The sequence below is a fragment of the Plectropomus leopardus genome, chromosome 22 (genome assembly GCF_008729295.1).
Source record: "Plectropomus leopardus isolate mb chromosome 22, YSFRI_Pleo_2.0, whole genome shotgun sequence".
Classification (NCBI taxonomy): domain Eukaryota; kingdom Metazoa; phylum Chordata; class Actinopteri; order Perciformes; family Serranidae; genus Plectropomus; species Plectropomus leopardus.
Window position 1 is genome coordinate 21,934,250 of NC_056484.1, and position 23,166 is coordinate 21,957,415.

Consider the following 23,166-nt stretch of genomic DNA (forward strand, 5'->3'; position numbering starts at 1 on the left):
AATAATAGCTTGGGCTGTTAATTAAAGTTTTATGGTTTATCTCAAGATAAATCCATGAAATAATTATCATGACTGGCTTAACTGCACTGTTGTCCCCTTTGATAGGACTCACAGGGCCGGCACTAAAGACACATACAAGAGCTGCTGAAGAGAGATGCAGAAAGCGATGTCATGCAGCCTGGAGGAGGCTCTGACGGCACATTTTTCACCTTGTTTCCACTGTGGCCATTAAGACCAGACAAAAACAGCTCTGACCTTTAGATGTAGTCGGTTGACACGTTGTGCAAAGCAGTTTGTCTGAAGCATACACAACCCTTCACTGCAGCTTAGTTTAACCCTTTGAAACCCACAGCGACATCACTTTTCTTGTGCCGCTTTCAGACGCCTTGAAAAACTATTTAAATGTTTGCACTCTGAGCAAATTGGTGTCATTTCTTCCAAAAAAACATGTGAAAATGCCATTATTTTACAAGCAGTTTCAAGGAGAACATCATGGACTACTTCCCGTAACCTCTTGCATATGCTTGTTGATATGAGCTGTTTGTTTGCTTTTGTTACCAATTGCTATATTTCTGTCCTGTATTGTTTTTGTGGAAATATAAGAAAACTTAATAAATATATTGTTTAAAAAAACATGAGAAAAAATGCAGTGAACAACTTGGTAAGAAATGTTCCACAAATTGTGAAAAAATAGTAGATTCAGAATTGTATTTATTTATTTATTTTTATTTTTTTAAAGCTAGGGAAAAACATCTAGGGAAAAAGAGAAAAAGCTATGGAAAAACTGTACTTCTAACTATCATAATTACATTTAAATTATGTTAGAGCTTTTATCATTTTAAATACTTTTGGTACTTCTGGTCATTAACGTGTTTTTATTTTACTTTTTTTAATGTAATTTTCTTGTATTTATTTATTTTTTAATTTTTTAAATAATTTCTTGCTAAATTTTAGGGTCATTTCATCTTTCCTCACTTATTGCCTCCTATCCTATCCCATTTTTGACAAAAATCAAGCCAAATTGCTCAAGTTTCAAAGGCTTAACATCAAATGTTCAGGCAACAGAGCAGAACACAAAAGGACTTGCCACAGCTTATACTACCAACATAATCAGAAACATATGGTAAAACAGGCAACCAGTACAGGTGCTTTTGTGATTTGTTCATGTGAAACGGCAAATTTTGAGTTGGCATGTCTGAGCTGTGACTGTGTGTACGTGTGTGTATGGGTGTGTGTGTGTGTGTGTGTGTGTGTGTGTGTGTGTGTGTGTGTGTGTGTGTGTTACCTGGTCTGCCAGGGAGGTGGACAGCATGCTCATTAGTTCTCTCTCTGCAGTCAACCTCCACATCTGCTCCCATCTCAGCTTCCGCAAACGATCCAGGAGAAGTAGAATCACGCCTGCAAAGTGCGCGCACACACACACACACACACACACACACACACACACACACACACACACACACACACAGAGAGAGATATGGTAGCTTAAGAAACAGAGATTGGTATCAGCTGCCTGCTAAAGGTGATTAAGTCCCATCATGAGGCTTCGAATCACATCCTTGTGTTTTCTGCGATAAAGCTGCAAGGTTTAAAAAAAAAAAAAAAAAAGACAGACCAGACTTTGGATGATGAAAACATGTTAAAAACCTCCTGGAAGCCAAAAATAATTCTGAGAAACTAACTTTCTTCTCCAACAAACAAGAAAAAAAAAAAAAATCAAAAACAAAAAGAAAACTCCTCCGTCTCAGTTCCCCGGCTAATAAAAGAAATCTTCAGGGCGGCTACAAATAAAATCAAGCAGCCAATTTTCACAGGGACAGACATGGTGAATATTTTTTTTTGCAAATGGGAACAAACAAACCATCTTTCACACCCCGCTGTGCTCCATCTGTTGCCACGGCCACCGCCGCAGAGCCGACCAGCCGCAGCTGAACCGGAGGCTTTCAGTCAAATTGCCGGTGGTGTTTAAATGCAACACATGCCTTTCTGTTTGTGAGATCTGCTGCTCGGTCACACTGACAGGGAGGTTAAGGGGAAAGAAAACACAGAGCTTTTACAAAGCGACGTGTTCAGGTGAGCTTTGCAACCGCTGACACGTCTACTGCTGTGAAATTCACGGCACTGCTGCGGTGGGTTGTGCTGGGTTTTTTTGGGGAGGTTATAGTCAAGAAAACGATTATCCTCTGGCACCAAACGGCACAGAGAGAGCGATGAGCCTCCTGAAGGAAAAGACCTGCTGGATTTGATAGAGGGGGGAAAAAATACAGGCAGGGGAAAATAATAACAAGGTGTAATGGAATCCAATCAATTCCACTATCAGCTGCTTGGAGGCTCTGTGAAATTATACCCCAACTCCTTTTTGAAAATGTTTTTCCATATAACTTTTAACAAGCCTGCTGGATGCCGACATATGTCATCGACGCCTGTGCAAATGCACTGTGTTATTTCAAGGAAAGAAAGTGCCCGCTTTACTTCCAGTGTTTGGCTTTGAAATTAAAATCTAGGAGGAAAAAAAAAAAGAAAAAAAAAGGAGCATGAGAAATAAAAGGACTTGGACAGCAATCAAATGTTTTCCGATTGCAGATGGTAAATGAAAATTACCTTGGATGGTTAAAATAACAAGTTACAATCAGAGAGAGAGCTCAGTCCTAATGAATGAAATCGTGTTTCTATTACAAATTGTCACAGTAGGAGTGAGCATTATGGACATAACTGTCTCCACTACCACTGAAACAGCCCGGTCGCCAAAAGAAAATATTGTCATTGTACATTTCTGCAAATTAGGGGTTGACAGATTATTAGAGGGGCTGATTATTGGGGCAGATAGTTGGCATTTTGCTGATTTTGATCAGTGTTTTATTCTAATGAGCGCCGATGAAATTAATTCATAAAAAACTGTGCTTAATACACACAACCAAAGGCAGGGAAGGCAGTCTGCAATACATGCAAATAAAGTGTCAGCATGGGAGGAACTTCTACTTTGTAACACCTTAGGGCTATTTTTATTTATTCATTTTTTAAATCAAAATTTTCACTGAATTTTGCAAAAAAAAGTTGCAGGGAAATTGAAAGTTTCAGTTTTGATTAAATATTTGTTATAAGGCATTTAAACAAAGTTTCAAGTTAGGGTTTTCTGCAAACCACCCATACCATAAAACCTCAAACAAAAGCCTCATCCCAATTAAACGTCCAGTCCCTTTAACTAGCCTGGTGTGGCAACACATTTTGACAAGTAAAGGCCTGTCTCTATTAGAGGCTCGGTCTGGTTACCATGAAGTTCATTTTTATAGAAGTTCTTTGGATGTATAAAAACTGGTTGTTGGCTGGAGTTACCCTAAGTTAGCTGACTAGAGATCATGCATAAATTATGTATAAATGTATAATATATATAAATGTGCAATTAATTTGCGATTAATTGCGAGTTAACTAGCATACACATGGGACAGTTATCAGCACTTATGATATTTGCATGTAGCATCACATGCTATCATAAGTTGCATTCATTAATTTTCTATCACTATTGTTATATGATATGTTATTGTTACCATTATTGCTGTGCATCTCTCCCCTCTCTCTCCCTCTCTCTTTCTCTTTCCTTTATGCCATTATTGTAATTTCTCTATTTATTTATCTATTGCAGGTCTGTCCGTCCTGGGAAAGGGATCCCTCCTCACTCGCTCTTCCTCAGGTTTCTGCCATTTTTTGACTTGACTTGACTATGGACAATCATGCGATTAATCACATTTTAATAAACTGACAGCCCTAATTTTAACATAATTATGTATATTTGTTTGCAGCTGTAGCACCAGCATGTCAGCATGCTTAGATAACGTCCTCCAGCACTCACCGGTGTTGAAGCCTCTGCCCAGAGCCGGCCAGGGTCGGTGGTTCTTCCACAGGTTCCCCAGGTACCAGTCACTCTGGTTCTCCACCAGACCAAGAACCTGCTGACCTAAACATAGAAACACAACACTTTCACTGCTTTATCTTCACATCTACTCATCTCCTCAACAGCATTAAAAAAACATTTTTTACTATAATTCACTGCATCTATAGGTCACTGTATATAATGTTGCACATCATTAATATGTTGTTTTCAAGGCTTTATTTTATCATGAAACATTATAATTGATTTCTTTTGGTGTACGAGCCACCATAAACCTCTCCTGTTCACTCTCACATCAGCTGCTGATTTTCTCTTTTGAGAATTTTGTATTTTTTGCTGGATACTTTCACATCATTTTAAACACATTAAACACCCAGAAAATTCTCTGACACTGTACGTAAAACAAAAAAAGGCATGTTTTGTGACCATAGTTAATCTATTTATGTATTTTTTAATTTTATATATTTTTCATTATTTTGTCATTTCATTTCATTTATTTACTTACTTACTTTCTAAGAGTTTACTCAATCATTTTAATTTCTTTGTGTAATCATACTATTTTTTTTTTTACCTTTTTGTGTGTGTGTGTGTGTTTGTTTGTTTGTTAATGGTTAAATGTTAAAAATAATACAGACATAATTGAAAAAAGAAAGAAAAGAGGACTTGTTGTGTATCCCTTTGAAACCCTTTGAAAACTTTTCTCATGCTGCTTTCAGTTGCCTTTCACAAGTATTTAAACATTTGAACACCAAGAAAGTCTGTGCCATTTCTATGAAAAACAAAGGAAAAAAGGGCATCAGCGACTTGAATAGTATAGGTGTAGTATAGGACTTGACTACATTTAGAAAATTATTTTTATAAAGTAGGGGAAATGTCTAGGGAATAAATGAAAAGAAAAAAGCTAGGGGAAGACCATATTTATAATTATCATAATTACATATTTAAAATGATGTTACACAATAATGCAAGAAATTAGTAGATTAAGAAAATTGTCCAAATAACTTAGGCAAATGTCTGGAAAATGGAAATAAAAGAAAATAGCTAGAAGAAAACTATTTATAATTATCATAATTGCATATTTAAAATTGTGCTACAGAATTGTTGTACTTTTTAAGCACTTTTCCCTGGTCACTTCTTCTTCCCCCTCCCATTTTCCCTATTTTTTATTTTTCAGGCAATTTTCTTGTACTTTATACTAATTTCTTGCTAATTTTTTTCCTCCCCTTGCTTAATGCCTTTATCACTTGGTTATTTAAAGAAATCAAGCCTTTTTTCTTTGCTCTCAAAGGATTAATATCAAATGTGAGTAAGGCAATGCTATGGTCCATGGATTCAGTTTTTTTAATCAACATTCATAAGGATGCAAAATAATAAGATAAGCCTGATAAACTACAGAATGTTCCATTGCTTTAGGATAAACAATCGATATCCCAGAAATTCTCAAATAAAATAATATCCGCATAATAAGTCTCAAATCACTGGAGCATGGCCAGCACAAACTAATGAAGGCCACTCGGTAACACAGGCATAAAAAAGCATTTTAAATGCAAACTAAAAGCCAATCTTTTTAGTCTGGCTTGTATATAGTGTCTTACTATGACATTTTTTTTTATGGTTTATACGTATCCTATTTATAAAGACTGATTTTTTAACCTTTTAAAACCTAAGAAATTGGCTTGATTTATTTTTTAAAACATGGGAAGAAGGCAATAAGCAACTTCAAAAGATTTTTTTTTTTACATAAGATCTGTAAAAAAATAAATAAATAAAATAAAAAATACAAACAAGGACATAACCAGGGGGAAAAGAGCTTAAAAATAAGGTTTCTAAAACATTACTTAAAATGTATGATTGTAATAATTATGAATATTGTTTTCTGGATTTTTTTCTCCTAGCTTTTTCAAATACATATTTTTAAATTGACTAAATCTTGCAATTTGCAGAACACTTCTTGGAAAGTTGGTCATTGCCTTTTAAAGAATTTAAACCAGTTTGTTCGGGGTTTAAAGGTTTAAATACTTGTGAAAGGTTTCTGAACACTTCAAAATAAAAGTTATGTCATTTCAGTTTCAGAAGGTTAAGATCTTTTTCTTATTTCAGTTAACTGACACAATAACTTGACATCATGCTGCTGAATCTGACAAGATTGAAACTATTTGAGCATTTTTCATGCGATATGCTTTATCCATTCAAACATGTCCATAGTTTACAGAATCCTACAATTCCAACATTTTGCTGGCAGTTGGGTTGCTTAAATATAAGCCAAACAAAGGCCTGATTCCTTCTGCAGTTGTGGTAAATAAAGGTTACTATCTGAGAATTTATGGTTATTCAGCATAGCAGCTTTAAAAACTAATTATAAGCTCAATAAAAAAAAAAAAAAAAAGCCATTGGCTTTATCTTGAGATAAGGAGATAATTGAGTCATGATCTCCAGCTAAGCGGCTGTTGTTGGCTGCTCTACAGTTTGGACCGCGTGCAGACAGAAATGGAGGTCGGAGGGGATCAGTGGCAGACACTTCAGGGTCAACTGGTTCAACAGCGAGCCAGCAGAAACATAATCCCTCCATAAAGTGGGCTTTTATATCTGAGTCGATGACAAAAAAAATCAGGAGAGAAGTTTAACTGCCGCCTTGCAAACGGCACAGCGCTGCCGTGAGAGGAGGCGCAGATTGAATTCTCAACAATATGATGAATTTAAAGTTTTCAAGCAGCTAGGGTAAAGAGGGTGAAAAGGGTATAGAGAGGACAGGAGAGGAGGTGGACTCAAATGAAGAGAAGAGATCCAGGAGATGAAGAGAGGAAAGGGGAGGGGATGCTACGTGGGCTTTAGGGCGAGAGATTATGGAAGGCAAGCTGGGCAGAGATAAAGGTCGAGGAGATAGGCATTAAGGAGGAGATAGGAGCCTGGAGAGCGGGCATGGGTGTAGCAGTGGCAGCTTTAATGAAGGCTGTAAGGAAGATTAATGAGAGCTTATTGGAGCAGGCAGCAGAGAGCAGGCGGCCCCCTTTACAAAGGCTGCAAAACAAAGAACAAAGATCTGCCATCAAGGTGATGACTGAGCGCGACAATTAGAGCTCAAAAACAAAACTGTGGCCCTTTAACTGGGACAAACTTCACAAGTGATCCTACTTTGGTTTAGGTTCAGCAGAAAAAAAGTGCCTGTTGGCTGAATGTGATCATCAGCTGAGGGAGGGAGGAACATTTCCACTGCTAATCCCCTCTGTTGATATGCTACTCCATACTGTCATTAAGGTTAACAGTTTTGATTGCAATTAAGCAATAAACCTGTGTGATTAATTGGAGTTAATGAAAATTTAATCACGTCGGAATTTAATGAAAAACACTCAGCAGGTCTGTTTAACATCAGCTAAATCACAGCCTTTATTTCTACTTTTTTTCTTTTCTCCTTCATAAAATCCTGATAAAATACAGGTCCAAGTTTTGCATTTAGTCCCTCGAGCAGTCAGTCAATGAGACAGGTGAGGTGTTGCGACCTATTTCAGCTCTTCTTAACAATTAAAGAAATAACAGTTCAAGGTGGACATCCATAAATTGTCACCAATTCACTATTGGAATTCTGTTCTTGCAGCTATGCAGGTATGTACCAACACGTTCACATCCAAGTTGTCACATGTTGGCACTTTGTAGTGCACTTCTGCGTCTACATATTACGCCCTAAGAATCATTCTACATCTACATGTTACACCTATTAAGAATCCTTCTGTGACAACTTATTGCGCTCTAAGAATCCCTCTGCGTCTGCTGTTGATGTTGTGGGATGCCGCAACTAGGACGTTAACACAAGCACATGATGAGCTGGTGCTGCATGTGGTTATATCTAGGCAATAAAAGCACATGGCAAACAACGCCAGATGTCAATAAACGCACACACTGGCTGGATGTTTAGGATAAGGCAACAAGGGCACGGATGGTTAGGTTTAGGGGAAGGAAGCACATGGTAAGGTGTAGAAAACTGTCACATTCAGACAGGAAGTGAAAACCGGTCAAAAAGCCAAAAAAGTACCGACAAAACAGCGGTAACTGACAACTTCAGAATGACAACAGGCTGCATAAACAGTGGCTGGATCCACTGAAACTGCTGCTTGCTGTTGGAAAGCATGTTGATGAGAGCAGAGTTTGCAGGCTGAAAAACCAAAACAATGAGCTGAACATATCTGCAGAGTTGGTAAAAATTCTATGTGGGTTTGTCACTACAAGTAACACCTTTTACACACACTTACCTATACAAACTTTTAAATCAGAGGAAATCTATTAGACCTCTCTCCTTTCCCATCATTAAAAGTGGGATTGTTTATGTTCCAGAGAAGCAAAATGGGCATGAAGCCAATTGTTGCAAAAAAGCTGTTTAAATAAAAGCTTTAAAATGACCACAGTGTTAATACAGTGAGCTCACCAGCCCTGCCATTCTATAAGAAAATCTTTGACTAAATCCAAGCATCCACAATGAGAAAAACTGAAGCGCCACTGACCGTGATGCTTTTTTCTCAAAAACAGCCAAATACTGGCTTCTGAGTTAGAGAGCCATGACAGGCAAGAAAAAGGAAACTAAATCAATACAGCTTTACTCTATTTTGACAAAAAGAAGGCAAAGATGAACAGCTATGGTTTAGAATATCTTAAAGAAAATAGACCATCACAACAATTCTTCACTGATTTTTTAAATATTCAAACCGAGCTGTCATCACAGCATCAGCTTTAAGAGTCTCCCGAACAGATTTATTCACATTACACTGTTTAGTCCCTATTGATCTTGTAATTCACCGACTGGCTATCTGGCCTGTGAGCCCTGAAGGATTAAAGCCAATACCTGCTATTCAGCTATTACAGTCTGGTTAGACCGTATTACAGCATAGGGAGTAATAGTATTCATGCATGTACTGTTAAGCAAAGTCTTCACACAGCAAACCTCAGGCCATCCAAAACATATTTCCCAGCATGCAGGTAGCTGAGAAAGGAGTGAGCAGTTCTTAAATTAGCTGTGGAGAGGTACAAGGAGATCAGTGGGAGTTTTTCCTGCTGAGTCAGTGGTGCTGATACAAGTAAAGATGAATGCCAAGGTCAGCAGGCCCAACATACTTTCTTCACTACACCATTTCATCCTCCTACCGCCCCTTAAACAGAGCTGTGATTAACAACCTTATCAGGAGGTTCAACTAATTACAACTAAGGAAGCTTTTCAAGCTTTGTTCATGACGATGTTGTTTTTTGAAGGCACTGAGACAGTCTGTACCAGGTAGAGCACTGATCAGACCCAAAAAATTCACTCCCGACCATATGTGAACCCACAGTTTCTGTCAAAGGCCAAGTCAAGCCCGAATCACAGCAGCAGTTTTGGGCCATAGTCCCCATTACACCTGTACAAGTCAGACCAAATCTGGCCCGGACATTGAATCAAAACTCTAGTACAAGGGTTGGGCCATGGGCAGCATTGTCATGAACTAATACTAAATTAAACTAAATTGAGTTATTAAAATTTTGTTGTCCAAATTCTTGATTTCAAGTTAACCGTTATTAAATCAGCCCAGTGGCCAGAAGAAAATGCATTACATGTGTATGTTTCATACAAATCATATCAACATTTCTCAAGTGAATTAAGCCCAGTATACACTGTGCGATTTTGGGCTGTGTCCAACAAAAGATGATCAACGTGAAAAAAACGTGGCAATATCTTTGGTCGTGGCTCTGAAATGGTTGTCCTACATTGCACAGTAAGAGGTTCAAGGATGGCCTTTGTCACAGTCGTGCAATCAAAAACAGCCTGGAATAAAATTCTGACAGCGTCAGAAATTTGGGATGACCATCTCACTGTGTGACTGCTGTTCCGAACTATGTCTACTAACCATCCAATAAATGCCACAGATAAATGGCACTATAGCAAAGGCTCGACTTATTTGTTCACATTTTGCTGTTACCACTACAGCAGCGTAGATGGATGACGAATGCAGACGACGTGCTGTTCTTGTGTATTGATGCTGATGAATGTACGTTGTAGCCTGTAATTCAGTAGGCATTGTCATTGTATACTCTGCATACATCAAACCTGATGTCTAACCCAAGTTTATTAAGATCCATTTCGCAGAGTGTAGCTTGCACTAAACTTACAAGATTTCAAAAATCTCACAGTCTGCAGGAGGCTTTAGATTATGAGCTGACTTTGTCATCAGGAGATGAACAGGATGGTGGATGGTATCAACACCCAAACAAGATGCCTGCCAAGCTGCAGACCACTGTTCAAGGCCCACCAACAACAAAACCAGTTGTTTTTTGATGAAGTGTTGCTGAATTTCTAGCTGGGATTTTTCCTCCATTACTGGGTGTTTTGAGCCAAAACTTCTGATCTTTTCCTAAATATAACATGTGAGTTTGTGCCTAAGCCAAATTAGATATTTACCACAGTGAATATGAAGTGTAAAGGAAGATAAAGTTTCAACATATTTGCTAAATAAAGATGTACAAATGTAACACACACATGGTTCGCAGAGATATACAATGCTGACACCTATTCTGGTGATTGGATTGCTTCTTTAAATCTTAACTCAGAAAAATAAAGTGCAGCAACCTGTTGTCTACTTTCAATGTTCAATGAACTGTGAAGGACTCTCTCCCTGCACTAACACTAGTCCCTGGATACAGCTCCTTATGTTAATTATTATATGTGAGGATGGATGCAATTGAATGGATGAAACCAAACCACTGGAGCAAGGGATGACAGTGTATCTTTGGTAGCAGTTTTAAGAAATTAGGACTAAATTATTTAGTATCACAATCTACTTATGTTAACATTTGCAGGCAAGTTTTAAACAGCTTATTAAGCAACAGCTGACAAGCTAATTAGTGGAACTTTTTCTGGCCTTTTCTCTCTATTTCATAGTTTTGACGGTGTAGAAAAAGGAACAGTGGAATGAGAAAGGTATGACATGCAACACAGGTCTGTATAGTGGATATGAGCTGTAGTTCTCTGGTTGCCAGGATGTTCCAGTTCTCAGCTAACCTGTGTGAAAACTGACATTAGTAGCACATTTTAACTGGCTGATGTTGCTTAATTGCTTGTTCAAACAACCATGGCATGTGTTTTCATAAGAATGAGGTATTCGCTCTTCGGGTTGTTGTTCAAAGAATTTGGCTCCTGTGTCTCAGGCTGCTGTTGACTGTTGGTGGTAATATCGACTAATTATAGAAGAAGTTCTTCATCTACATACGGTGTGTTCAGACCAAACAGTTCTGGGTACTTCCTCAGAGGAACTGCCCACTTGAGAGCTCCTCTGGGAACAATATACCTTCAGCGGCTTTTTATCTCTGTTTGCATTTCCACTGCAAATAGAAAAACGCTTTAGTAACATACTGTAAGTGCTTCTTTTGTAAAAAACATAGCCATATTCCTTTTCCCCCAGCAGATCTTTGGACTTGTCACAGTAGCAGAAAGCATAAATGTTACTATTAATGTCAAGAACTCTATTCAAGTGTCCCAACAAACCAGGACAGTGTGACAGTGAGCCAGCATAAACAACACCAGCACCCTGAACTGATGCAGATAAATGGAATTCAGCCACCACTCAGACTTGTGCTTTCAAACAGTACTCTGACATGTCAAAATGACACCACACAAGACCAACAGGTCAAACAGGAGGCCGATCAATGGGAGCTAGCATGATGAGGCGACTCGCCGTCTCTGTCACGGTGTCCTTGAACGCCAAGTGATCAGCTAAAAAGCATTTCTGTCACATGAGGTTTGAAGTGCTGAAAAGGAGACAGAAAATGTCTCATGCACTTAGAAAAGTGCAATACCATCTACTAAAGTGTTCCTAATTCAAGGACAAGTAGTTGGTAGGTTATACTTCCAAAGCATCATCTGCCATCAGTGCTGTTGATTGCAGAAGGCAGAAGGACTGAGGTGAGGCATATCTTTTCCCTGCCATACACAAAGTACTGAAGGGCGTTGTCATGGTGACCCACTTCTGTCATAAGGGCGGATGCCATTTTGCATATTAAGTGCAGGAGCAGGACAGGTTTGGATTGGGTTTAATCATTTTTTAATAAAATGTTAAAGGAACAATATCCAGAAACATCAGGTATTATAATAAGATATAATACATATAATAACATTCCTGCTTTATATGTATTTAATATTATATAGCATGATTATTTATAATATATTCTCAGCTGATTTGGACAATTGATATACTTAGATAAAGGGCATATGAATACCTTTACACCTTTTAGTATCCACAAAATCGAAGGATTAAGGATTAAGCTTCAGGAAGGAAGCTGTAGAGATGTTTTTCATAATTCAACACTTTTTAGGCTCTTAAGTTTTGCTGATACCCTGGAGACAATCTACAGAGAGAACTCTCACTTGGAAAGCCTTCCATCATCAATCACACAATTTCCCACGTCCCCTCCCTTTATCCTCTTCCCGGTCTTCACTGCTTATGTATTTTTAACATTAAAAAAGCCAACAGCAACAGGAGCCTAAAACCCAGCCAACTAGCACCTGGAGGTATAGGTGAATGTGTTCTTTCTGTTTGTATTCACTATTAGAAATAAGGGAGCTAACTAGAACTAAGTTTTTCAGCTTGTCCTCGTGGGATAATAGTTCTTTATATGGATTCCACAAAAATTGTTATACTTAAACCATCTGTTAAAGGTTCCACCCAGAACCTGATATGAAAGGTTCTATGGTGTAATAGTTCCACCCAGAATCCTTTCAGAGGTTTCTATCAGGAACCTTTGCTTTCAAGGGTGCTTACAATAACCAATTTGTATTCCAAGGGTTTCAAGTAGAACTAACCCAGGAGGGTTTTAAAAAATTGTAATTGACTGCATTACCCATAAATCTCTCTACCACTAATCATGGTTTCATGAGTCGAATTAATATGAATGCCACTGAAAGTTTAATGATACCAATACTGTGGAATATTTTAAGGTTTTGCAAAAGCGGAGGCTACACTGAATTGCTGGCTTTCATGTGTAAGAAGAAGGTGAACAACTTAGTAGAATTGTCATTGAAAAGTTGAATGACACCAATAATGAGGAATATTTTTATTTTATTATTTGTTGATAATCTGATTATGAACTGATTTGCTAGAGAACACCAATGATGTGTGGAAAAAAGTGATATATTATAGAGGCTCAATTGTACCCTGAAATGACTTTAGAGTAAAAGGCATAGTTGAAAGTAGCGGAAATTGGTCTAATTATTAAAAAGTTAAATAATACACATTACATATAAAAATGTGGAAAACTTAAATGTTGGTTTTAAAAGCTGAGTAATGTCCACAACGTAAAAAAAGATGTTTCCTGTTGAAAGTATGATCAAGTAAAGACTTGAAAAATGCTTTTAGAAAGTGACAAAGTTGTTCCAGTGCAACCCAAAACACTTAAGGTTCACAATCACAGTTCTAGGGAGTGGAGGTTTTCTGAAATCACTCCTACAGCTGCCATTACTATTTTAATTGTCCAGTGGAGTTGGGAACCAAAAACTAGGTTCCAAATTAGAACCAAATACAAAATGCAGATAACAAGATACCCGGAAGGAAAAAAAAAAGAATTCAGCAGATCACGGTATTGTACGGCATGGAATGGTGGACAAGATATCCACTATGGGGAAACCTGATACATTTGCATTTAAAAACACCATTTGAAACATGGCGAAACATTTGGATATTTTAGGATCTTTAAACACCTGAGCTTTCAACAACTCTTGAAGCATTCTTTCCAAAAAGGTTCTTCAGAGTAAAATGTTTTCCTAATGGAATATATATAATAACTCTTTTGGAACGCTTATTTCTAAGAGGGTAGAAAGTAGGTTTTGAAAGCTGAGACAATTTAGTGCTGCTGTTCTATGCAGCTGTTACTTAATGGTGCCTTAGTCTTTTTAGTGTCGACAGTCTTTAGTGGCTCTGACCTCCATTTTCACTGCATGGCACAGTGGTTTGCTCATGGTTAATCTACCTTGTCTGTCTGAACAGAGTAAAGAAAAGGAAACCACCAGAAGGAGCAACAGATATCAGTACTTTCATTTTTGGTATTAGTAGCAATTCTTTTGCAAATAAAACTAAATAAAGCTAAAAAGATTATCATAAAGTTGGTACAGAAAGCTGTGGCATTGTTAAAATCAGACAGGTTCTCTGGGGTGCTCTCCTATCATTTCTGAGACTTGAGAATTTTAAGGGAATTCTGTAAATTGCGAAGGGTTTGTGAGCTTTTTGCCCTTTTCATCAGGATTGCTGGGCACGAATGCTGTTTAAACATTAAGGTAGTGTAATGAACTGACATGAATTGGGAAGTACAGTCCACTGGTTTGTATTTTTTCTTGTCTTTATTCAGTTGACATCCATCTAACTAAAGAAAGGAAATAAGAGGGTTTTTAATTTCCAACAGAAATTTCAATCTTAACAAACTCAAGAGGCGCACTGTAGAAATCTTCACCTTAAGTAGCTCTACAAGACAGGGATGATTTCAATAAATTAAATTCTCTTCTAAAATTGTATTTCAGGAAAGTGAAATGTTAATTCATCACATGGAAACATAAAAGCTGAACTGGATGAATTGGTTTTTGGACCTCACTTTGATGTAAGTCTACTTTCAGGTGAAGTTTAAAAAAAAAAAGTTTGACGATGCCCACAGTTTTTATGCCTCTACACTGAAGAAAATGGTGGCTGCATTTTGTTTTTATCCATCAGTCCGTCCCACTCTTAAAAACGTTATATTTCAAAAAGGAATGTGGCAAACATCCACTTGGACTTTAGCAATGAACTAATACAATGTTGATGGTCCAAGGTCAAGATTACTATGACTACTGTCTCATTCTTGTGAACCCAATATCTCAAGAACATCATGAGGGAATTTCCTCAAATTTCGGCACAAACGCCCACTTAGTCTCAAGGATAACCTGATTAGATTTTAATGGCCGAAGGTCAAGGTTATTGTGACCTCATCAGTCTCATTCCTCTCAACATAGTACCTTTAAATCATGAGGGAATTTCCCCATATTTAGCACAAACGTCCACTTGGATTTAAGGATAACCTGATTAAATTTTGGTGGTCAAAAGTCACTGACTTCCCATCTGTGTCTTTCTCAGAGACACACTGAGTGAATTTCTTTAAATTGGAACTCTCTTCATCCAAATTAAGAGCATTATTAACTGTCATAATTAAATATGAGTGTGGAGTGTTTTTTTATGGCTTTTGAATGAGGCAGCGAAAATGTTTACTACTGTGTGGGCCCTAAGTGCCTTAATACTTAAGACGAAATCTAGACATTTGAGACCAAATTAGTTTGGTGGCAATAACTTTTAGTTGCATATATATATATATATATATATATATATATATATATATATATATATATACACGACTTCTTATTGAACAAGAAAGCTCTGTGGAACAGATCCAGTAAAAACAAGTTCAGGGGCACTGACAGCTTATTTAGTAGGTGGTGAGGTACCACACTATATCTCAGAGATCGCTCTCAAATGAGTTCTGCCACTAGGGAAACACAACCGAAAGGGAACACTCCCAGCTTGCAGGAGCTTTCGGCCTGAGGGTGCAGGATGCTCGATGGGTTGCAATCCCATTGTCAGTGTACGGCTCTCGTTCAAGCTCACTGGCTTTGTGGAAAGACTTCATCACACCAGTGATGGGCAATTATTGCTTATGTCAATCAAATGATATCAAGTCCCTGTTCACTGGCAAGGCTCTCCTCCACTCTCTCTGCTTTCCTCCCTGTTGTGTCTCACATCAACAGATTATTGGGGGTAAAAGGTACATAACAAAGATAAAACAATGACAGTGGGGCTGCTGGTAAAAGAAGATTTGAGGAACAGCGATGGCTGACAGCTTCTCACTTCAGTCAAACTTCGTTGTGCAAAGCAGCAGCAAGAACTGAACTGCCCAGAAAGACGGCTCCATTTCAAACTGAGGTGGAATTAAATTATCCTCAACATGCTGATGCAGCTACCACTTTCAGATAAGGATTTGATTTTCTTTCCGCTGTAACTCTCTACACATGATTAGATACTGAATCAGTTTGCACCAGTTTAAGCAATTGTTTTCCCATGAAGAGAGCTAAGATGCTGAACCTTGTGGCGGCGAAACCGATAATGCCTACCATACACGGAAAGATTGTGGAAAGACTAAAGTCTGCCACCCTTTCACACATGAACACAATGGGAGTTTGTAATAACAGATTTTGCAAAGACCAGGAATCTTGCAGGATCACTATTTAAAGGACAACAGCTAAGAATGGGATTTCCATCCCACTCCTGCTGGAAAATATTCTTCCCTTTGAGAAGTTGAGATGTTAAATGTCCTTATGTGCCCACAAAAATGAGTTCACAATTCCAGAAACACAAGATAAAAGGTGTCATATGTCAACAGTTTGAAAATTCAGCATGAATATAATACATAAAGATAAACTCTATTTGCATTAACACTTAACAGTTTGTACACTACATCTACAGGCTTTTAATACAACTTGGATGTCTATGAAGAAGAGAAATGGCAATACTTTGAAATTGGTGCGAAATAACCAGAGAAAATAGAAAAAAGGACTGTGGCATTTGCTTTTACCCAAGAGGTAGAAAACCTTCAACTACCAGAATGCACTGCCCCACACCAGACCAAAAAACACTCCCGCCTGTTGGTGATGGAATGCAAACCTGTCCGTTTGACAAAATTACTGATGGCTGATAACAAACAAATTCATATTACAGTAAAATTATGAGCTAAAACGTGTTTCTGAAAACATTTGAGGTGAGAAGCAGGCAACACAGTAAGAAAATCTTGGCTTATCTTTGATCAGCACTGATTGATTTCAGTTTTTTCAGCCTCCAATTTCACTGTGCAGGAGGCAGTATGGCGCCCACTTCCTGTTCCTGCCTCAGTCACTCACTCACTACTATCTGACCTCGTTAGGATTACTCACCACTTCATAACTGACTGTGTCTCACTGAGTAGTATGGATTGGTAAAGTATTGATATAGTATAGTACTAGTATAGTTAAATCTGCTTTTTAATGCCCTACTTCCATTGGCCTATAATTTAATCTGGAAACCCACTGGCTATTGACTAATGATAATAAAGGTTCTGACTACTATTTCATGGGATCCAAGACTTCCTTTTCTGTGCAATGCTCATTTTGGCTATCTCTATAAACTATATTTGTATATGAATGCAGATACATGTTCAAAAGATTGTCATAAGACAATAGCCAGTTGGTTCTTAGGTTGCATTTTTGCCAAAGTGTTCTGCGTCTTTTCCTCCCCACACTACTCTTTACCTTCCAAAGACATAACAGCTCTTTAAAAAATACAATGCCATATTAAACAGAGTAATAATATATTAAGTGTACAAATTTTGAAAAATTTAAAATTAAAATTTTGTATTTATTTGTTGAAATGTGTTGCTTGTCCACCTGTAAGTTTTGACCGGCACATTTTCTTTGATATTATTATTTTTTTCCATGTGTAACATGATGTCAGTTCTTTATGGTTCTCTCTTCCAACTTCACTGGATGCTGTCCACTGATTGGTTCAAACAAAGCAGACCTGGTGTGTTGATGTAGAAAATTCTGGGAATAGTTAGCAGTTATATCAGCTGATTCAGTAAATGAAATGATTCATTTTGTAATCTTTGGGCTTTGTGGAAGGTATCAAGTATATAGAGGTCAAAAGGGTTCAAGTCCTAGTAAAGTCACCAGTCTGTTTTTTGGATTACGCGATGTGGAGTCTAAAGTTCTGAAATTTGATACTTGAGTCCGTCTCGAGTCCAAGCCATGTGACTCAAGTCCAAACCTCTGCTCCGGCAACAAACATAAACCAGAATGCTTCAAAATCTTGCACTTATAGATTCTGCATTCATGTGCAGATATTTGTTTGTAAAAACTACACTGCACAAATCTTTCAGTGCTTCATGATTGCATGTTGCTCTGGGTGAAGCCTTGATCTTGAGTGGAGGCTAAAAATAGATCTCCCCCAGCAAATGTATGAAGACAGCAGGTGTAGTAGTATTCCTGACCCATGATTTAATGTTGTGGATGAAAGGAATGGGAAAAAAGTTGTCTTATATATGTTTTTGTGGTGACAGGTGTGCATAGAACTCTGGTTATAATGGATAACCTCCTGTGAAACTGTATGGAGCTGTTTAAAACAGGGTGTGAAAGAAACCAAAGCTAATTTAACACCTGTGTGTACATGCATACATTAAACTGCTCACAGGTGAATGTTAGTTAAATGTATGCATTAGTGTGTCAGAGTAGATGTAGAGTGAGAAATATGAGGACCCGTGTATGAATAGTAATACTATTCATGAATGTTGTTAGCTTCAAACATTTGCTTCTTCCTGAAATGACGGCTTCTTTGCACTCGGACCTGTCAGACACACGGCATCGAGACCAGTGTTTACTATGCATAGAATTTATTTAGGTGGTGCAAATATGCCCTCATGGGAGATGTTTTTAATCCCTTGTTAGTTTCTTTTACATGGCACAAGCATTTGATTGTCAGAGACTGATTTTGCTTTGTGTGTATCCTTCTTATCCCCTCTCAAAGCAGACAACCATCTTTCAATCTCATCTCACAGTCTTTTCCAGGGGATAAAGTTTGCTTAGTTGTCATTGAGATAGCTCAGATGTCTCAGTTGACCTTAGCGTGGGAGTTTGGCTGGAGAAAGTTAAAGCGCAGCTTGGTCCTCATGCATAATTACAGCTGTGGTGCAAGGCCCTTTAGGCCCAAGTATGCTTCAAACATAATCTGCTTGTTGGATTATCTAAAGTGTCTCCATGAATGCCTTCAAGTAGAGACTGCCCAAAGTGAGATGGGGTGCAGTGTGTTGTAGCGAGGAGGAGGTTATGACTGCGAGGTCTGGGGATTTAAAAAAATTATGACACTAGTGCCAATGCCAGTACCCCTAAAGTGATATCGATCCAAGAGAAATTCATTTGATACCTTTTTTTTCCTACTTCATTCGATTCCCATCACGTGAATGAAAGCACACAGTTGCATAAGTTGCCACCACACTCCGATGGTTTGTAGCCATACTTCAGAAAGTAAAGTTAATAAAGTAATACCGTCCAACTTCACCGTGGGCCAATCATTTATTGCATTAACTTGAAGGCCTGCAGTGATTGGCTACAAGCAAAACCATGCTATCATTTATTTTAGATCTGAGGTCAAAAAAGATCCAATGCAGGCTTAATTTGATTAGAGAAGTTTTGGCACTAGGTTATTTTGGTCGATTACTTGAAGATATAGCACTAATGCCCAGCCTTAATGACAGCAGGCCTTTCGCCCTATCTTCCACTATGTCCATTGGCAAGGCTGTACTCTACTGACCGTATTGTTCTGTCCACTGGTAGTACTGGGCAGACTGCAGGTGTGAATGTGTGACTGAGAATAGGGCGTTCCTGAAAAAGAGAGTAGCCCAACTATGATGGTCCAATACAGCTGAAATTAAACAGTTCTCGACAGAAAATTTGGGATGAGGTTAAGAAGAAGGTTATGCAACATGAGTGCATGTCTAGACAATTGCAAGAGCTGCTTATTGAGAAAGCACAAAACCAAAATCCCTGAATAGTTCTGGCAAATTGGCAACATCAAAGGTATACTGTATTAACAGTTCCAGTTTGCAGAGCACTCGTGGATGAACAGACAGCTGGATTACTTTGATACTGAAGAAAACTTAGACAGAAGATGATTCTTTGGCAAATTTTGGAGTCTGGTGTATATAATTTCTAAGTGGATATCTGGACGTTTATTTTGTGATGGACATCACACTGAATCTAAAACTACATGTATTCATCTCTGTGTGTTCAGGTTTGACTGAGTCATGAGTCCAAGAACAAGTACCAGTTTTGACACAAATTGCAGTGATAGGGCACTTAGGATTTTAAGGTACCTTAACCCTTAACACTTGGATTGACATTAGTTTTGTTGTATTGCTTTCAGATGCCTTTCAGACTCATTTAAACCCCTGAAAAATGGTTTGATATCATAAAAACATGGGGGGAGAATGCAATGGACAACTTGGCAAGAAATTTCCCACCAATTGCAAAAAGAACCAAACACAAAAAAAGTGTAAAAGGTGACAAGAAAATTACTTTAAAAATGTACGATATTAACAGAAAAAATTTAAAGAAAGGAATATCGTCTAGCTTTTTTTTTCATTCTTTATTTGTCTTTTTTTCATTTTGATTGATTATGTTTTTCTATTTTTCAGGTAAATTTCTTGTAACTTTTTTGTCTTGCTAATTTCTGGGTCATTACTTGTTAAGTTGCTCATTACCCTCTTCCAATGTTATTAAAAGAAAGTCAGGCAATTTACTTAAGTTTCAAAGGGTTAATTATCTCTAATTGTTGTGTGATATGTGTGGATTACTGCATTTCTTACATTATATTTTACACACTTACATACTCAGCATATTTACATACTTTATTTTAAATATTTAAATATTTAAGACTGTGCTAATTGTTTACTCTTACCGTGTTTCTATTTTATATTTTATATTCTTGTGCTGTTACTTATTTCTACATGCTATAATTCTCTATGCTGGCATCAGAGTGTCTGTAACGAACCACAATTTCCCCCCGAGGATCAATTAAGTATTTCAGATTCTGATTCTAATATAATATGTATAACATTAATTACTCCTCTGTTGTACACATTAAGTTGAGAATTCTATCTGAAGTTGTTTCATCTGGTAAATTGGGGAATTGGGGATAACTACTTCGCATAAAATTTCTAAATTGTAAAGAACGGAAGAAATGGTACTGTGGGATAATAAAGAGCTAAACTCTTCTTTTTTGATAATCAGACCATGATGTTTCTGATAAGTCAGAAAATCTGTGTTACCTGACACATTCAGCAAAATATTTTGTGAATATATGCTTTACAATGGAGGGTGGGGGTTAACCCTTTAAAATCTGAGGAATTTAGCTTGCTTTCTTTCAAAAATGACGGAAGACAGTGGGCAACTAAATAAGAAATTGCCCAAAAGTGACCAAGTAATAAGACAATACAAGAAAATTAGAAAAAAGAAAAGTAAAGTAAAAACCAAACATAAAGGAGAGAAAAATAACCTCAATAAAGTGCAAAAAATATGTTCTTCTTTTCTTCTGTAACATTATTCTACCTTTTTTTTTGCAGTTTAAGGAATAGTTCTTGCCAAGTTGCTCATTATGTTCTTCCTATGTTTTGAAAGAAATAAAACCAATTTTCTAAGTTTCAGAGGTTAAAATGCTGTGATGTGATGTGAAAGGCATCTAAATGCAGCACAAGAAAACTGATGATGTTCCAGGTGTTAAAAGGTTAATAAAAAGTGCACCCTGATGCAAGTAATAACTTCCAAGACACATGTAAAGTACTGTATATCTGAACATAGTTTCATAGAAAAATGGCTAGAGAAAAGAAATGAGCTGGACTCTGCACACCACCCCTGAGAGATGTTTAAGAATGAATGAGTTCAAATGCATTACAGCAAACGCTTCAGTCTCCACACCTCTACATTAACCACCTGACCTCCACCTGCCTGCTTGCCCTCTTCTCCCTGGTTCACACCCTCACAGGCCTGGAATTTGTCAAAGTGGCAAGGGTCGCGATTTGTACTCCCCGGAGGGCATGCTATATGGGAATGAGGCTAAAATGAAATATGAGGTCTTGAATGAAGCTCTAATTTCCCTGGGGCTCCACACCTAACCTCAGGATATCTACTGATTAGAATTGGAGGGTTAAAGCTAATAAATTCCAGGCAGGCACCAGTGGTTTCTGACAATGGATGGATTAATGCTGCACGTCACCAGCTCTGAGTGGGCCCGGAGCCCGACAGCAACAACATGCAATCAGTGGTGAGGGGAGGAAAGGTAGTGTGAACATTTCACCTTCCTGAGTGTCATTGTAAGAACACAGGAGAGCTGAAAGAAAAGGGCCCGCAGGCAAGCAGACAGGGAAAATAAGGCTTAAAATAGACACAGCAATTAATTGACATTGTGACCAAAGCAGCTGTGAAATATGGGGTCCATTCTGCCAACGATTACCTAGATTGGACAAACAGGCCCTGCATTCAGAGTTCTGTAGAGCCACATTCAACATCCTGAGTACAATGGCAACCAAAACACAAATGTCATGTTGATATAAACTGAAAATCTACATCAAAAATAATCATTCAGACATTTTTTTTAAGTATTTAAAAGCAGGCTGGAGTCCAACATGGAAGCTTAGCAATGTGCTGTTGTGGACCTGGGCAGCCGCATTACATATTTTAGTAATAAAAAAAGAAAGAAAGAAAGAAAGAAATGTCCCAAAAATTTATAAGAAATACGAGAAACATTATGAGAAAGTCAGCTGAAAATAATAGGGAAATTGTATAAAAAAAAGAAAAAAAGAAGAAGAAATAAAGAAAAAAATTACCTCATAAAGGGAATTATCATAATTACATAATAGAATTGTTAGAATTTTTAAGCACTTGTCCCAGGTCATTTTCTTGTTAACTTTTTTTCAGTTAACTTTTTCCTTTTTTTTTCTTTCAAATTTTCAGGTAATTTCTTGCAAATTTGTGGGTCATTTCTTCTTTTCTTGCTCACTGCCAATCATTGGCTTTTCCCATGTTTTTGAAAGAAATCAAGCCAATTTGCACAGATGTCAAAGTATGTATGTATGTATAAGTACGTAGGATTTATTGTTTCGTAATTTATTGTGAAATTGAACTGGGTATTGATATAATGGAATTTACTTGTACTGGTAAATACCACAACATTTCTGGCATCATGAAATGCCTACAAAGTACTTTATACAGTATATACACTATACTCCTGCTGCCCCGTCTGTTTGGGAGCCTATTAGAGGTCTCACGGTGTGTTGAGACAGAACATGAACACACATCTGTGGGAGTTAAAAAAGTTCAACTTGAGAACAGTGAGCACATATCTTCAGGCTTTATGAACCTACTCCATCAAATGTACAGAGAGCAGAGGAGACAGAGTGGAGAGAAACAACAGACAGAAGTGGAGTTTCTGCTGAGTTCTGAGATCAGTCAGAGGCTGAGCTGAAAGTAAACACACACACAGTTGGCGCTTCTGTTGCTGTTTGGGGCGAATCAACACAGACCGTGCAAACGGTCCAGCGGTCAAATCTGTGTGCAAGAATTTTCTTTGCTTTCTGTCTGAACAGATGATTCAAGCTCTGTTTGCTGCTTTGTTTAATTGTAACAATTACACCACTGACTGGATAGAATAGATGATAAGAATCCCACCACATCTTAAGAC

At 37.7% G+C, this 23,166-nt stretch overlaps 1 protein-coding gene across 2 annotated transcripts in view; it reads right to left on the bottom strand.

Moving 5' to 3' along the window:
* Positions 1-23,166, bottom strand: part of large1 (LARGE xylosyl- and glucuronyltransferase 1) — a 118,965-nt gene that overhangs the window by 25,714 nt on the left and 70,085 nt on the right. For both annotated transcript variants that reach the window (XR_006107053.1, XM_042511597.1), the window contains exons 7-8: positions 3,848-3,952; positions 1,286-1,398 (exon numbers count right to left, since the gene is read on the bottom strand). Coding sequence is in view for 1 of the 2 variants with exons in the window: in XM_042511597.1 (XP_042367531.1) it covers positions 1,286-1,398; positions 3,848-3,952 (218 nt within the window). In the remaining variant the exon portion in view is untranslated. The remainder of the gene's footprint in view (positions 1-1,285; positions 1,399-3,847; positions 3,953-23,166) is intronic.